Source organism: Durio zibethinus, chromosome 12 (genome assembly GCF_047325235.1).
Source record: "Durio zibethinus cultivar Kanyao isolate XHJ-2024 chromosome 12, ASM4732523v1, whole genome shotgun sequence".
NCBI lineage: Eukaryota > Viridiplantae > Streptophyta > Magnoliopsida > Malvales > Malvaceae > Durio > Durio zibethinus.
The window spans coordinates 16,870,706-16,886,929 of NC_143173.1; the positions used below are offsets into that span (position 1 = coordinate 16,870,706).

General features: G+C 33.5%; 2 protein-coding genes across 7 annotated transcripts; one reads left to right on the forward strand and one right to left on the reverse strand.

Annotated features, from left to right (window-relative positions):
* Positions 1-67: 67 nt before the first annotated feature.
* Positions 68-9,129, reverse strand: LOC111296921 (protein BTR1-like). Of its 5 annotated transcripts, none has more exons than XM_089740902.1 (9): positions 8,887-9,129; positions 8,646-8,752; positions 6,583-6,821; positions 6,397-6,503; positions 2,550-2,743; positions 1,312-1,433; positions 839-934; positions 699-760; positions 68-594 (listed from the first exon to the last, which is right to left on the reverse strand). In XM_089740902.1, exons 2-9 carry the CDS (start codon positions 8,728-8,730, stop codon positions 498-500), a joined length of 1,002 nt encoding a protein of 333 aa, XP_089597028.1. In that variant the 5' UTR covers positions 8,731-8,752; positions 8,887-9,129; the 3' UTR covers positions 68-497. The 5 variants fall into 5 exon arrangements, with proteins under 5 accessions (XP_089597028.1, XP_089597029.1, XP_089597032.1 ...); XM_089740903.1 differs by having other exon boundaries at positions 8,646-8,749; positions 8,887-9,052; XM_089740906.1 differs by having other exon boundaries at positions 2,550-2,668; positions 8,887-9,028.
* Positions 9,130-10,045: 916 nt separating this feature from the next.
* LOC111296663 (RAP release 2, galactose-binding-like domain protein, putative (DUF1997)) lies at positions 10,046-14,611 on the forward strand. Of its 2 annotated transcripts, none has more exons than XM_089740908.1 (6): positions 10,046-10,434; positions 10,732-10,922; positions 11,560-11,605; positions 13,310-13,392; positions 13,490-13,606; positions 13,909-14,520. In XM_089740908.1, the coding sequence occupies exons 1-6, from the start codon at positions 10,107-10,109 to the stop codon at positions 14,059-14,061; spliced, it is 918 nt and encodes a 305-aa protein (XP_089597034.1). In that variant the 5' UTR covers positions 10,046-10,106; the 3' UTR covers positions 14,062-14,520. The 2 variants fall into 2 exon arrangements, with proteins under 2 accessions (XP_089597034.1, XP_022746815.1); XM_022891080.2 differs by having other exon boundaries at positions 10,054-10,434; positions 14,221-14,611.
* Positions 14,612-16,224: the final 1,613 nt, after the last annotated feature.

Sequence of the window (16,224 nt, forward strand, 5' to 3'; positions counted from 1 at the left end):
CTACCCTCCCCAAAGTTGTTTATGTAAAGGAAGAAAGAGATGCAATCCTCAATAATTGAGCATACACTTGGATCTAACTCAAAGTTTGCATAAATTTAATGTCAAAAAATGTATCATCCCAAAATTATAATAATTCAGATGTCCAATAACGAAGCACCCAACATGATGATATACCAGAACTAAACAGTTATCTGTTACAATTATATAATCAAAGGAAATGATGTTCATTTGAATTCTCATTCAAGAAATGATAGCCTATTCCAACATCTTTGTTCCATTTTTAAATCAATAAATTTAGTCTGTATGTTCCGAAGAATACCTCATAAGAGCTCCGCTTGATACAAATTTCCCGTTCTTGCTGCTACCATTGGTACTCTCAGCTTTGCCAATTCATGGCATGCCGATCAATGTGGATATGTTTCAAGTCAAATTGTATGAGGAAGTCATTCGCGGCTCCATCAAAAGACTCAACAAGAATGGTTCTGATAACCGGAAAACTAATCCATCACCCTCTCAGTGGCGTATGCTACCTTCTGCATTATCATGGATTCAGCTTGACGAATTGCTCTTTGTGATCCCGTGATAGTTACTTTCCTGCACACAAGGTAGAAGATAGAAAAGGGTTTTAAGAAAAGAAAAAAAAAATACCTTGGAACTCAATGCTTGGTAGCAGATTGATAAGATTGGGAATGTTATACCTATCGGTTGTTCCAGATATGAAATCACCTCTATCCGAGATTTTTATCCTGGCCCCACTTACCTGGAACGACAAAATGCTCAAATTCAGAACATAAGCAAAATGATGGAACCATACGGGATCTATTTATCATTTATAAACCTGACTAATTTCCATGATATTCCTTCCACCACGGCCAAGAACCAGCCCAATATGCCCATCTGAAACACCAATCGTGACAGAGTTGCTATGATCCTCCTGGATAGACATATGAAAGACTTCTGTCAAGCAAGACTTATTAACTACTGTCTACACGTATAGCATAAGTCCTTGAATTCAAAAAATCAGTCATCACTTGCTAAAATAAATAATAAGGGTTTAGGGAGATATTAAAAATGGATATGACACAATAAATACTGCAATACATCAATTCTAGAAGAAACATGATACAATTAGACAGAAATGAATTAATAATTATTGTATGTGTTTGCAAAAAATAAGCGAAACAAGCATATGACTGGCCTCAACAGATGCCAAAGTAAAACAACAAATTAATATATTTTGCTGAGCAGTGAACAAAGTAAATAGCATCTGTTAGTAGGCAGAATAGATAAAGCATATAGAAAGAGATGAACCTTCTGATTCTGAAACTTCTCTCCATTCCCATTTGGTGCATAGCTCATTGAGTAAGTCGCTGTTGCAACAGAAGGAAGCACATATGCATACGGAATACCATGAAAACCAGAGAAGAAAATACCTAAAATTTCAAGTTAAAGAAATCTTACTAGGACCAAATTAAAGAAATCTTACTAGTAATATATAGTAAGAACTCCACACAGGGCATAATACCAAGATAAATAACAATTGCATGTTAAGGACAACTCACATCATAAATGCACAAAGAAAAATGACCATTAAGAATCAGAGTACTTGACAACTGAAAATTTCGTTACAGCATTCCAAAAAAAACCCTTCCAAAGAAGTGAATGACTGGAATTTAAACACACAAAGGAACTTCAATAATATCTCATGTACAATGTTGCAAGAGGCATCGTGACTTTTTTGGCCACAGTTTCTTGAAGACTATGCTTACTTCCAATCATTTGACCACAATCAGGAGAAATCATTCTGCAGTTAGGATAAATTATATAGATGCAACACCTTCCAATTTGTTGTGTTCATTATGCGCCTTTGCTTTAAGGTTTGTGTGATCAGACTAAATGGATCAGGTCCAGTGAAGAATAATAATATAAGAACAGTCCTCTAAGCATTCAGCCTATCCCCCTCAAGAGCATAAAAAACTTTTCCAGAGAATAAATGTGATGGCAAAAGCATGTGAAAACATCAGAAAATGAGATGGAAGACTTCTGTCAGACTTGGGCTTAGTGATAGGTGCAATACTGCAAAAATGATTATTACAGAATTAAAATTGTGTTTTATTCAGAAAACAATGTTAGAAAAACATCATGCTGACAGCTAAGCTTTAATGTTTAATTCATAGCACGGCTGAAAGGCTTCAATAAGATAGAAGACCAGTGTCAGGCTTGGGCTTAGTGATAGATAGTATAAAAATAATAATAATGTATGACCCTCCCCTCCCCCCCCCCCCCCCCCAAAAAAAAAAAAAAAAAAAAGTTGGAAACACATCATGCCAACAGCTAAGCTTTAATGTTTAATATCACAGCACAGCTAAAAAGCTCTCTTTGCCAAATATGAAATGGCAAACAAACAACTGTTTGCATATCAGAATTATGATATAACTCTTAAGGAGATGGGGAGATAAAAAGCAATAACAGGGTTAATAAAGCAGAGAAAATTTATGCAAATGTGGGAGTTTCTTTAGCCTTGGTAGCCAAATAAGAAGAGAACACACCTGCATATGAAAATGGGGCATGCATAGCTTGTGAGTAATGAGGGTCTTCACAAAGCTTGGAAACAATCAAATCAATTGCTCGCATCTGCTCATCTAGAGTACCAGTAAGTGTCACTAGCCTATCATTCAAGCCATAAAAATTATTATCCTGTGGAGATATCTTAATGCCAGCTTGGGAGTCTTCAATAAATGACCTAAAACAGGCATAAATAATAAAGACTTGTCATCTGTTTAAGGCAGCCAATACTCAAATAAAGGACCAATAAAACTTCAATAGTAACTAACCACAGACCACACACATATAACATAAGACTATTTTTAACAACATTTTATGCATACATATTGTTTCCCATTTCCTATAATGCATTCACCAAAAACAATTATGTTGGCAATGACAGTGTTCTTACAAGGCAAGGAGGATGTTAAGGATATATGAGCTTCAAATAACCAATTATAACTTCTTGCAGGAATCAAGCCACAAGTAGCATCTATAATCCACTAAGGGAGCAGTCATACTTCCAGTTTCAGAATGACTTCTCAGTCAAATCGGGCTCACTTATGTGGAAGTAGTAGATAAGTGTAGAAAAGCACAGGCCTGTTAACAGCACCATTTTCCTGCATGTAAGTTACTTTTAAGAGGTTGGTCCACCTCAAAGAACATGTCCTCAATCCAATCAACACCCATGCACCAAATCAAGTTTTAAGGGACAATAATATTCAATTGTTTCTTTTCCATGATTCTAAGTTCATAGTAAAGGCTAAGTTACTTCAATTGAAAAAGAAAGCCAAATATAGCAGAATATTATGCAGTTCAGACATTCATGTCAGCTAGACCTTCACGTAAGAAAGCATTGTTCTCAAAGACCTAAGTCCACATCTTTAGATGTTATAATGAAACCAAATTGCAATGACCAAAGAAGCTGCTCCAAACAAATCGCCTCAAGTTTTTCTATTTTTTTTGGCCAAACAAGTTTTTAACTTTGCCAACCATTTAATAAACTAAAATTACTTGGTACTCTGTGTAGACACCCAATTGGGTCCGGGCTCAGATCAATTGGGCCTGACCCAAATGGGTAAGGCCCATTTCAATCCTGTATATTTTTTTTTTCTTTTCTTCTTTTGTATTTTATGTATTCTATTATTATTATTATTATTATGTATATCTTTATTTATTTATTTATTTATTTTTATTCAGATTAGATTTATATGTATTTTATTTATACAGTTATATATTATTATTATTTTTTTTGTGTAATATATTTTTGGGTTTATCTTATTTTATTTGTTATTATTATTTTTTTTAATCATCTGTTAATTCTATCTTCTTTTTCCCGAATTATCTGATATTATTTTTAATTTTTAATTTTTGATTTTCTTTTCTAATTATCTAGTTTTTTTATTTTGATTTTGGAGGGCTGAGATTGAAGGCTGAAGAATCCCATTGGAAGTGGGAATTCAATCAGAAGAGTCCAGTGGGATTCAAAGATTGAATTCCCGTCCAAGGAGGAATTGGGATTGATCAGAAACTCCTGATCAATCCCTATATAAAGCACCTCCTGGAACAGTTCAGAAACACAGAAAACAGTAAGCAAAGCTACTGATTTGAGAGAATAGGGATGTTTAGAGAGCTAAGGAAAAGTTTAGGAGTGTTCTGGCAGTGAGAAAAATTTTTTAGAAAAAATTTGGCGAAAAAATTTTCTGGAAATTTCTGGGAAATTTCCAGATTCCGGCGAAAATTCCGGCGACTTTTGAATTTTCCGGCGACAGACCCAGTTTCCGGCGGAGAATCCCAGAAACCGGCGACCATCCGGCCAACTTCCGGCCAACTTCCGGCGAAATTCCCAAATTCCGGCGAAATTTCCAGAATCCGGCACCGGCGTTCTTCAAATTCTAGAGAGAAGGCAGAGAAGAAGGGAAGAAGAGAGAGAGAGGGGAGGAACGGTCTGCCGAAAAACGGAGGAAGGTGCCTTTTATACCCTCCCAAAACGACGTCGTTTTGGCTTTAAGTTAATAAGAGGATCCGCGCGTTTTGCCGAACCCGACCCGACCCGAAGCGTCGACCCGCTTTCTGACCCGCGCGTTTCAGCCCTCCGAGCCGAGCCGAGCCGAGCCGAGCCGCACCAAGCCGAGCCGCTCCAGGTTTTTTTTTTTTTTTTTTGAATTTTTTTTTTATTTGACTTTGATTTTGATCTTGATTTTTTTTCTTTATTCTTTAATTAATCCGACGACGGAGCCTCTACAAGTAAAAACAGTAGTTTTTCTTGCATACTCCTGAGGTGAGGGAATTTTCTCAATTTTCTGCTAAAAGTATTAGAGTCAATTGAGAATAATTTTCGATAATTAATTAATTGGTTGATCTTGATTTTTCTTTAATTAATCCGACGACGGAGCCTCTGCAAGTGAAACAGTAGTTTTTCTTGCATACTCCTGAGGTGAGGGAATTTTCTCAATTTTCTGCTAAAAGTATTAGAGTCAATTGAGAATAATTTTCGATAATTAATTAATTGGTTGATCTTGATTTTTCTTTAATTAATCCGACGACGGAGCCTCTGCAAGTGAAACAGTAGTTTTTCTTGCATACTCCTGAGGTGAGGGAATTTTCTCAATTTTCTGCTAAAAGTATTAGAGTCAATTGAGAATAATTTTCGATAATTAATTAATTGGTTGATCTTGATTTTTCTTTAATTAATCCGACGACGGAGCCTCTGCAAGTGAAACAGTAGTTTTTCTTGCATACTCTTGAGGTGAGGGAATTTTCTCAATTTTCTGCTAAAAGTATTAGAGTCAATTGAGAATAATTTTCAACAACTAACTACTTGGTAAAATTTTAAGGCTTTTGGATAACACAAATTCAAGCTGGTACCATCTTTTGATGGGCGTTGTGAGGGTGCTATAACCTTCCTCACACGTAACCGAACTCCCGAACTCTGTTCTGGTTAAGCAGACCCGAACCTATTCTTTTAGGGACCCTTAAGCTTAGGTGTTCCCTAAAAGGGCAGATTCCTTAGGTGGCCAATCGCACCTAGATAAAAAAGATTGGTGGCGACTCCCTAAAAGTCAATGTCTGGCGATAGATCCCCGGATCTAGACGTTATGACACTCTGATCCAAGTCAATTCCACATAAGACTTAACCATGATCTAGGTTGAACTTTGGTCAGACAGGTCTTCTAGAAATGAAACCACTAGCAACGTACCACATTTTGCCACATATACCTGAACTAATTCATTTCCTAAAGCCATCACCATCTATTTAGTATAAGCAGGTTACGAATAGACAATCCTAGAAGTAACTTAGTATGATGCATCAAAATTTTACCACATGGTAATCTTTACTATGGTAATCAAAATTATCACTATGGTAATCTTTACTAAAATTTATTCCTATTGCCAAAATTTTCTCCTTTCCAACACGTCTCCCCAACTTAGCTCTCCAATTCATTGTAAATGGCTCTTTGTATGAGAAGCTGCTGAATCATCCCCAACTCAGTTGGTCAAGAACAACTCTAGTTTTACACATTCTCACACATGAACCAATTCTAAAATACGCAGTTCATTCACCACTCATGCCTATCTGAATATACTACAAATCAACCTGTAGGTTAAAATTTTTACGAAGTTTATCCCCAGCAAATGAACAGCATAATGGAAGAATAAATACACGTTCTCTATAAAACAAGCCTGCACAGTATGCTTCAATTTATAAACACTACTACAAAACATAAAATTCAAGTTAAAAAAAAATTCTTTGATTTCAAGCCTGCAAAAGTCATATTTCACCGGTGAATTTTCAAAACCATAGCAACAAAAACGTGTATAATAATCAGAATATCCAAGTAGAATTCTTACTTTATGATAGCCCCTCCTTTCCCAATTATGCTGCCACAAGAGCTATTGGGAACAATTAGCTTCACTTTCGTTCTTCGTTCAACATCATCATTATCTTCACTATTAAGCTGACCAAGAAAAACAAACTTAAGTTATTCTGAGAAATGCAGAGAATTTATAGAGTTAAAAGTCATAAAAAAAGATCACCTCATTCAATAATCTTGCAAGGATAAGTTCTATTGCTTTGAGTACATCATCAATTGTTCCAGAGACCATAATGATCCTGTCTGATGTTCCAGGGAAAAATTCATGACTGCGTGACAACTGAATTCGAGCTCCTGATTTAGACTGAAATTCAGTAATTGTTGAACCACCCTTTCCAATTACAGAACCAGCTGCAGCATTGGAGACAAGAAACCTGATATATGTAGGCTTCTCTGCATTTTCTGACAGAAGAAGCATGGGCGAAAAATTCATTACTTAGTTCTAAGATCATAAACGCATTTGTAGTCAATGAGGAAATTTGGAAGCAAACATGAAAATCTCAACCATTAGAGCAATCGTCATAGCCCAGAGAACAAATAAGGGGAAAAACTACCATAAGAATAAAATAGATGATATACAAGAGCAACTATGTATCACTTCACACAATATGTAATTGCTAATAAACAAATGATTGTAGTAAATGCATTAAATAAATACAAAACGCATGTGGTACTTTCAGTGCAACAAGCATAGTTTATTGAGACTTGCCACCTTGTATTTCTCATAATAGTTCAGATAGTAATAGTTCATCTTACACAGATGCAAGAAATAGAAAATTTGATCTTAAGGAAAGGAAATATCAGACTTACATTTTCAGTATTCATGCAAGTTTTATCAAAAATTAGATACAAATATGATTAGTCAATAGCAAGCAACTCAGATACCTAAAAACCCCTCCTCATTAGTGACACCAAAACAACTTAGATCCCTCTCATCCCATCACTTTGCATTTAAAGACCAATGGAGAATAAGTAGATGGTAATTGTAAAAGGATAGGTCACAAAACTGGAGAATATGACTTGGAGAAAACTACAGGAGTATGAAAGATAGAGCTCAAGCTGTAGATAAAAGGACATACTATTGATGTTCTACATTTTTATATTTAAATAAATTTGGACTATTTTACTAAGTATAGCATCTATGAAGTTAAATCAATGACTTTAATGATGTCCTCAAAAATACAAGAACCAACCAAATATTTAACATAGGCCTCTCCATCAAAGAACTCCAATTATTAGTCCTTAAAAACTGGTACATATAGAAATTTGCACAGAAAGATACCAAGAATAAATGAATAAAACAGCTATTGCACATCGTCCATGCAAGAAGGAAAGGGGGGGGGAATGCAAAACAATGTGTAACATGCACTGGGGCTAGCAAACTAGAAAATACTGGATGAGCACATCCCTAATCCAATAGTAGGCACGACTACAGTCTTAAATCTGAGCTTCAACTGTAAAATTAAAGAAAAGTCATTCCATTAGTTTTCTTTTCTTCCCCTTACTAGGCATCCCCTTTTATAGTCCATGAAAATAAAACCTTAAAGTCAAAGAATTCAATTCCCTCCTAATCTACTACGACAATAATTTAAGATTTTCCATTTTTGAATTCAAGTACATTATGACCTCCAAGAGCATTCTCATTAATGCCTACCATACAAGCTAACTGCTGTAACTAAACAATTCAAAAGATATATCTTCTTTGATTTCACATCTAATTTTTCAATTTTACTTTAAAGAAAAATTAACACCAACAACCATAACAGAAACAACCCTTACTCGCAGCAAAGCCCTCACACCATTGTTCACCTCGGAGTCAACTCCGCTTTTCTCAGTTACTATACAAATAAAAGCAGATAAAAAGATAATGCCACGCCAAACTCCATGATTTCTCAGCTTTCTACTCCCTTACCTTTCGCAGCATTCAACCATAAGCTAATGACTCAGAACACATTCCTCTTTTTCTCATTCTCCATTTTGCATTTCTCACCAACACACAATGCTAAGGTTAGGGTTTCAAATTCTATATTAAAATAAATAAATAAATAAACAACTCGAAATTCAAACAATTTCACACATTAATCTTTACATTAGGAAAAAAAAAAAAAAGGAAAAAGAAAAACACACAAAATTTAAGCCATTAACTCTAAAGCAGAAAACAAACAAAAAAAAAACTCAAACATGAAAAGCCTGACCGGAAAAAAAGAAGATCAGATAAAAAATTACCAGAAGTCGGCGATTTAGGTGGCGGTGGAGATCTCTTCCTCGCCGCCTCTGGTGATGACATGTAAGACGACTCCGTCGACTCCATTTCTCTCTTCTTCTGTCCTCTTCTAAACCAAAACCAAAAAACAAAATAAAAACAACATTACTAACAATAACACTACAGAAATAAGTAGACAAAAAAATGAAAGTAATAAAAAATTTCCCCATTGTCAAACAAAGAATTAAAAGAAGAGATTAATACCTTATTTCTAAATTTCCTTTTTTTTTTCTTATCAGTTCGCAGCTTGTTAATTCTTCTTCTTCTGTCTGAGCTGAAGGTTTCTGATTTTTTTTTTCTTTTTCTCGTTATCCATCCATGGCTCGCTGGCTTTGGTTAGTTCGCCTTTATTTTATTTTATTTTTATTTTATTTAAAGCAAGAAAACCGCATATGTTTTGTGAAAAATAATAATATTTAATTTTAAAAGATGAGTATAGGTTGGTTTGAATTAACTTGATCGATCAAAATTGACTTAATTCAATTAAATCAGTTTGATTCGATAATTTTTATTAAATAAAAAATTAATTAATTAATTTTATTCATTTCTAATTTTTAAAATTAATAATTAAATTGATAAATTAATCGATATTTTAAAAAAATTTAAACATATTCAATAGTATAAAGTTAATTAAAAAAAAAACAAGGGTTTTACTTGACTAAAAAATGTATGGAAAAAACGACAAAGAAAATTGATCTAACCATATGGCAGTTTTTGAAGAATTTATTACATTGATTTTTTAATATGGATAGATATAATAATTTATATATTTATTTTATTTATTTTGTATCAAATATATATTATATTATAATTAATATAAATATATTAAATATAAAATATATTTTATTTTTATAAATTTATATATAATTTTTATTAAAAGTATTAAATTATATGATTTTTTATCTTTTATTTATATTTCATTTATTTTTTTATTTTTGAGATGTGGTAAAATTATGTATTTTTTAAATATTTAAAATGTTTATTTTTTAATTTAAAATTATTTTTATATATTTTTTATTTTTAACATTTAAAATTATTAAAATTTTTAAATTTTATAAAAATTAATATCATCTAAATAATTTAAGACGGAAGAAATATATTTTTTTATTATATTATTATATCATGGTTAAAATTATTATGTAGTATAATATGCTTTGGAAAAATTAAAGAACTTTCAACCTTTACTAGTTTTATTCAACCTCACAACCTTTTTGATCCAACGGTTATAATAAAATTGTCACATCCAATGGCTAGTAAGCAGATACCTCACCCGACCGCACGACAAATTGATCGCATTGTAGTGTTCACTGCCAGTATTTGACTGATTTAGGTTTTCCCTTTTTTTTTTTGGGAAAATCCTTTCTCTCTAGGCGCATTTTAGCGGAGTCAGATTCGAAGCACGTGACTGACTCTAACGTGAGCCGATGTTTAGCGTTACACGATCACGGCACCACGCTAGCAAGTCTCTTATCCCTAAAAATTTCACTGTCCACAAACGCTTCTTCTCAAAATCTCTGCTCTCTACTTCGGACATGGCTTTAGGATCATCTTCATTCACTTCATCTCGGCTAACCTCTCTTACGTTCCCTTCAGAAAAGGCCTTTAAAATCTCGAAAAATCCGCTTCCTTTGAGCTCGGCGTCGGTTAAATTGTTTTGCGTTCAGGCCTCTGTCACCAACTCCACCCCGAAAGCCCGTTTCGTTGGGCGTCGAAAGGAGTCCGTTTCGGTTCGGCAGTTGAAACGCCCTCTAAGTAATGTTAGAGAACAAAAAAAAGTTTGAATTATTATATTTTTTTATTAATAGTTCCCTTTTATGTTTCTTTTTACTTGTTTGTTGCTGTTTATCTTGAAGTCTATGAGATTATATTTATGCATTTAATTATAAAAGAAAGAACAAGAGCTTAGATAAGTTGGTTCATGCAATTTTTATTTTTTTTAATTTTTAATTCGGTTTAGTGTTGTTTGTTTTTGTTTTTATTAGCAAAAGGTAAGTAGCAAAAGAAACAATCTAATGAAATCTTAATTGGGATTTTGTTTTGATGGTGCAGTTGAGTATATGAGCTTACCGGCGAGCCAATACTCGGTGCTGGACGCAGAGAGGATAGAGAGGATTGATGATAATACATTCAGGTGTTATGTATATAGGTTTAAGTTTTTCAATTTTGAGGTCTGCCCTGTTTTGCTTGTTAGAGTTGAAGAACAGCCTAATGGGTGCTGTATTAAGCTCTTGTCTTGTAAGGTAACTTCAAAGTTTCATTACATTATTTGTTCAGTTTCTCATATAACGGTTTGAGGAAGAGTTTGTCTAGGATTAGGACCAGGGATGGCGATGGATAAGGTACCCACTATTTTTGGTTACGCATTCACGAACCTGATTATTTATCAAGATACCCAAACATGATAAATATCTGATTTTTTTTTTTTATGTACAATCGGGTTAGAGTAGTGGGTACCCTAAGATCACTACCCGAACCCGTGACGGGTAGTAATTTTAGTACTCAAACACGATTATAGGATACCCTAATGTACTTAATCAGATCGGGTAGTACCCGTTTCTAGGTTACTCGTTGCCGTCCCTAGTCATTAGTTAACATGCTTGTAAAGTTAAACTGGTTGAAAAATAATTTTTATTTTATGTTGGTTTTTAATCATCTAGTTGCTTTCAAATTCAATTGGTAACTTTTTTGCATATTGAACATATAACATTTCTTGAAGTAGGATCTTAAGTTCTTAACCAGTGTCCTTAGGGTCCTTAGGGCACAGTGCTTCGAAAAACTCTTTGGATATGGAAGGAGAGAATTATGTTGATGTTGTGGATGTTTGTAGATAGTTGGTGGATTTTGATAATGTTATAATGTTCGGTCCACTGGTTGCAGCTGGAGGGCTCACCGATTGTGGTTGCACAGAATGATAAATTTGATGGTAAGCATCTTTCTGTGGCTTTTTCACCGTAGAGAATTTATATTTTAGTTTTGACAATGACATTTTATTTTTTTTGAATTTTTGTCTGGAAATTATCACATGCATTATCATACAGAAAAAAAATGTTATTATATGATATCTCCTGATAATTTTGCATCTGCAAGAACCAAAGAGACATGTTGAATTGATTGTGCTAGAGAGGTCTTCAGTTGGACAAATTCTGGTTCAGTTCCTTTTATGACTTCTGTAACTGGAAGTGCATCTTGAGTCTTTTAATATTATGTGCTAAGGCTGATCAGGAATAAATACATAGGTGTTCTCAATTGTTAGTGTCATTTAGTTGAATCTTGTTGTCTCCGTGTTTTCGATGCTATGTACATATATTATGAGCCATGGTTCATCAAAGAAGTATAGAATTGATTCATAGCCGAGGCAGTATCAGTCAGAGAACACGCTAGTACTATGTGCAAACTTTTTCTTACAATTATTTAGAAAGAAAAAGGGCACTGAGAATTTTCTGAAACTTGAGCATCTCAAAGTTATGTGTTGGAGCAATGCATTTTGATCCAATGTTCTTTTAATAGGATAAGTTGAATCTTGTAGGTGTCCTGCCACTTTTACCCTGATTTATTTTAATTTCTTTCGAAGCTAACTGATCATCTTAAGCTTCATTCTAACCCAATTCAAAATCAACAGATTCTGCAACTAGTTATTGCATGATGCGAACTACAAACCGTGGTTATGCTTACTCCATTGTACAAGAAATTTTTTTAGGGTGCAAAATATTTGATTTCATTTGTCTGCTTTTCATTAACAACTGATCATATATTGATTCTAGTTCCTCTTTTTCTATTAAATATAAAAAATGTTGTTCCTCTTGATCTCTTTTTGGCATTTTTTCCCTGGCATGCTCTAAATTTTTTTCTTACTAAAGCAAAAAATGATTGAAGGAAATTGAAATTGGCCATTTTGATATGATCGAAAACAAAAATTTTAAGCATAGTATTTGAGTTCTAACGTACCTCTTTTCCACTAATTATTCATTGTATATAGCTTTCATCTAGCTTTTGTCATTTGGTCACCATTTGTGCACTTGGACTTCACTTTGATGGACCTTTAGGTTGTATTCTTTCTCTGTCCCTGACTTCCAAAGGCTCATATGCAATGTTTTAATTATTAGAAATCACCTTATCCGCTTTCTTTGTCAAAAGCCTTTTTATGTGTGCGTGCATGTGTGTGTGTGTGTGTGTTGCAATACTTCTATCTTTGTTCTTACAAACATTCATCTAAAATTCTGAGAAAGGTATTTTACATTTGACATAATTAGCATAATAAAATCTCTTCTTTCTTCCACGATCCCATGCTTTCTCTGTTATTAGAATCCCACCTTGCAAATTGATTGGATACATCAGGCTCATTTTTACTTGTTTGACTGTTTCAGCTGCCTGGATGTGGTACATTTCTGATAAGCTTGGATATTAACTATTTTCTATAGCTAATAATATTTTTTTTCTTTATTGGCTTGGGGTTGTGGGGGTGGGTACTGGTGGTGATTATGGAACATTTAACAATGTTCTGCACCATGTGCTGAGGAAATGACATAACTTCCTTAGCATCATAATCTGTTTGAGTCCATTAGTCCTAAATTAAGACGCAATGGTTCTTTCAGGAGTGCTTTGACACTGATTTGATATGGAAATGCAGCTTCTATGATGAATAAAATATCTTGTGATACCAATCGAAGTAACTCATTTGTTCAAGAACTTACATCAGATGCAGTTATTGAGGTAGCCTTTGCAAATTATTCTTTTTCGATAGCACCACAGCATTTCATAGAAGGGCATATCTTTCTTACTGTAATTTGTGTTGTTCTGTTTAATCTAGGTAAACATCGAGGTTCCTTTTGCGTTTAGACCAATTCCATTGGGATTGATTGAATCAACTGGGACCCAAGTCCTTGAGCAAATACTTAGGCTAATGCTGCCCCGCTTTATGGCACAGGTTTGAAGAATATTAAATTTCTTTTGCGGTAGTTAAGAAAAAGCAGGCTAGTTTATGATTTTGTTTTCTACCCCTGCACTTAAATTGTGGTCAGATCCTACCATGTTATTTTGTATGTATTCCATAAGGTCTTACAAATCCCGAGTGATTTCATGCTTATTAAATTTGAAAGACCATGCCTTAGCTTTGATATGGAGAACTTCATTCACTTCTTTTAATCTCCCTAAGTTTTCTTATCATTATCAAGAATTTTTCAAGAGATATAATATATCGTAGATCTAAAAAATCACATTATTGCCTAGGAATTATGGGTGAAAAGTGAGGAAGATGGAAATCACAAATTTAGTTGCAATGTAATTGGCCTACATGAAGTGGAATGTGGATACACAAATTTACTCTGTGGGCAGATTGACATTTTGGGCAGTTTGAGTTTTTTCTCAGATAAGTTATATTAAAACTCATTGATGGTAGCCCCAGTTAGTTTTTTTTTGGAACGGATAAAGCAAATATTATTTGGCCATTTGGCAGCCATAGTCTGGTATGGTGGTATATATATTTGTCTCGGTGCAGCTGGTGGTAGACATAGTTCTTATATACTTTCATTGCTGGTGCAGCTTGTGAAAGACTATCAAGCGTGGGCTTCTGGTGATACCTCAAGGCAAGCTCTTGGAACCGGTGAGATTTGAAATCAAGAGAGCAAGATTTCTTTGAATTCTCTTTGAAATTTTCAACTTCTTCAATCTTGCCAGCGTATGTACTGTAAAATAGGCAGGTTAGTATTTTCTCTGCTCCAGGTGCACCAATTTATGTGGATTGTGTTCATTAGGGAGGGCAAAATCATTTAAGAAAATTCTTTATATTCATTCATGTCATTCAGACTCTTAACTCCAATTTATAGGTTCAGTTTCACTACAGTCTATTCCTCTTATGATTGAAATTCTAAGGGGTGCCAAGTTTTTTGTATTTTTGAAGAACTTTCTTTCCAAGAACTTTTTTATGATTGAATTTGAGATTTAGTTTAATTAATTCATGCAATTATCCTTAAAAGATGTCATTTAACGGTTTTAAAATTCAAATCTCATCACTTACAATTTCTTTTTTCTATTTTCAAACTATGGCCTCCTTTATAAAAAAAAACTTTCTTTATCTTGTCTTTTGATTTCTAAGTTGGATTAAATAATGAGAGATGTTCTTTTATCCCTTTATTTCTCTCATTTGTGCACTTAAAACAAGTAGTTTTTTAGTAAAAGAAGCAGTGTTGAGTCCCAGCCGATTGAACCGGTGGTCCATCCAGTTCTGAAAAATGAAAAAACTGTTCGGATATCAATTATCAAACCTGTCAACTTACCGGTCCGATTGGATTGATCCGGTTATTAAATTGGATTTTGACATTTTGAATCAGGTTTGATTATTTTAAATTATTATTTTATTAAAATTTTTTTTTTAAGTGATAAGATCTCATAGCCTTAATCACTTAGTCTAAGTAATTTTTTCTTTAATGTGTTTCAAAATTTAATATGTATTTAATACTAAATTTAAAGTCTTCAACTAATAAATTTGTGATTTGGGATTGATACAAAATCAGACCTTTGATCGGTTCAACAACAGGTCGGGTTATTAGGTTTCATATTCAACATTGATAAATTTCTTCAAGCGATCCATCAATTAAAGGATAGAGGAAATGAATTGAATATGTATGAATATGATTATGTTCAGGATCTGTTTGTTTAATTAATAAAATATAAAATATTATTTATAATTATTTATTAAATTTAATAAACAAATAGAAATCTATGTAAAGTTCTGTATGTTAGTTGAGTCTCCGGTTCTCCAATGGATTAACCTGCAATAATACCTATAGCTTCTTTCAGTTCAACTAGGTCACCATGAGTGGCATTTCGACCGTAACATTGACAAATCCAAAGTATACTCTTACAAGTAAAGGGAGTTTGAATGCATATTGGTTGTGTTGGAAAGGTTATGAATCGATCGACAAGCCTAAGTTTAATATCTTGACTTTGAATGGCAATGTACCACTGAATATATCAGCGAACTGTTTATTAAATATTTTATCAGTTTTCACAAACAAATCAAATATAAATAAATTTTATTATAGTTATGATTTATTCATTTAATTAACGAATTTTAAAATATTATTTATAATAATTTATTAAGTTTAGCAAAAAAATAAAAATTAAATATGTTCATGAACTTATCATCAAACATTTAGTTATTTACACCCTTATAAGGAAAAAAAAATAGTGCAAATGTTTAGGTGCGCACTGAATTGGTTGGAGCCAAGCCCTTAAAGACGGGAACAAAAGAAGCAAAAGACCCCAACTTGATTAATATAAAGGAAATAACAAATTCTTGGCCCTTCATTCTTTGTTTTACACAAAGGCCAGACCCCAAAATAGAGTTGGTGGGAGACATTGTTTCGACATAAGCAAAAGCCTAACATTGACGAATGCATTGTTGAGGTGGAGAGCAGAATGCTAGTTAAAACACAATGTTCCAACTTTACCTCAATTTTTCTGTCTTTCTTTGGATGCAATGGAACAAAGCCGAAAGAAAGTTGAGAGTTTTGTATATTTGGTTTTAACTTATCAAAAAGGTAA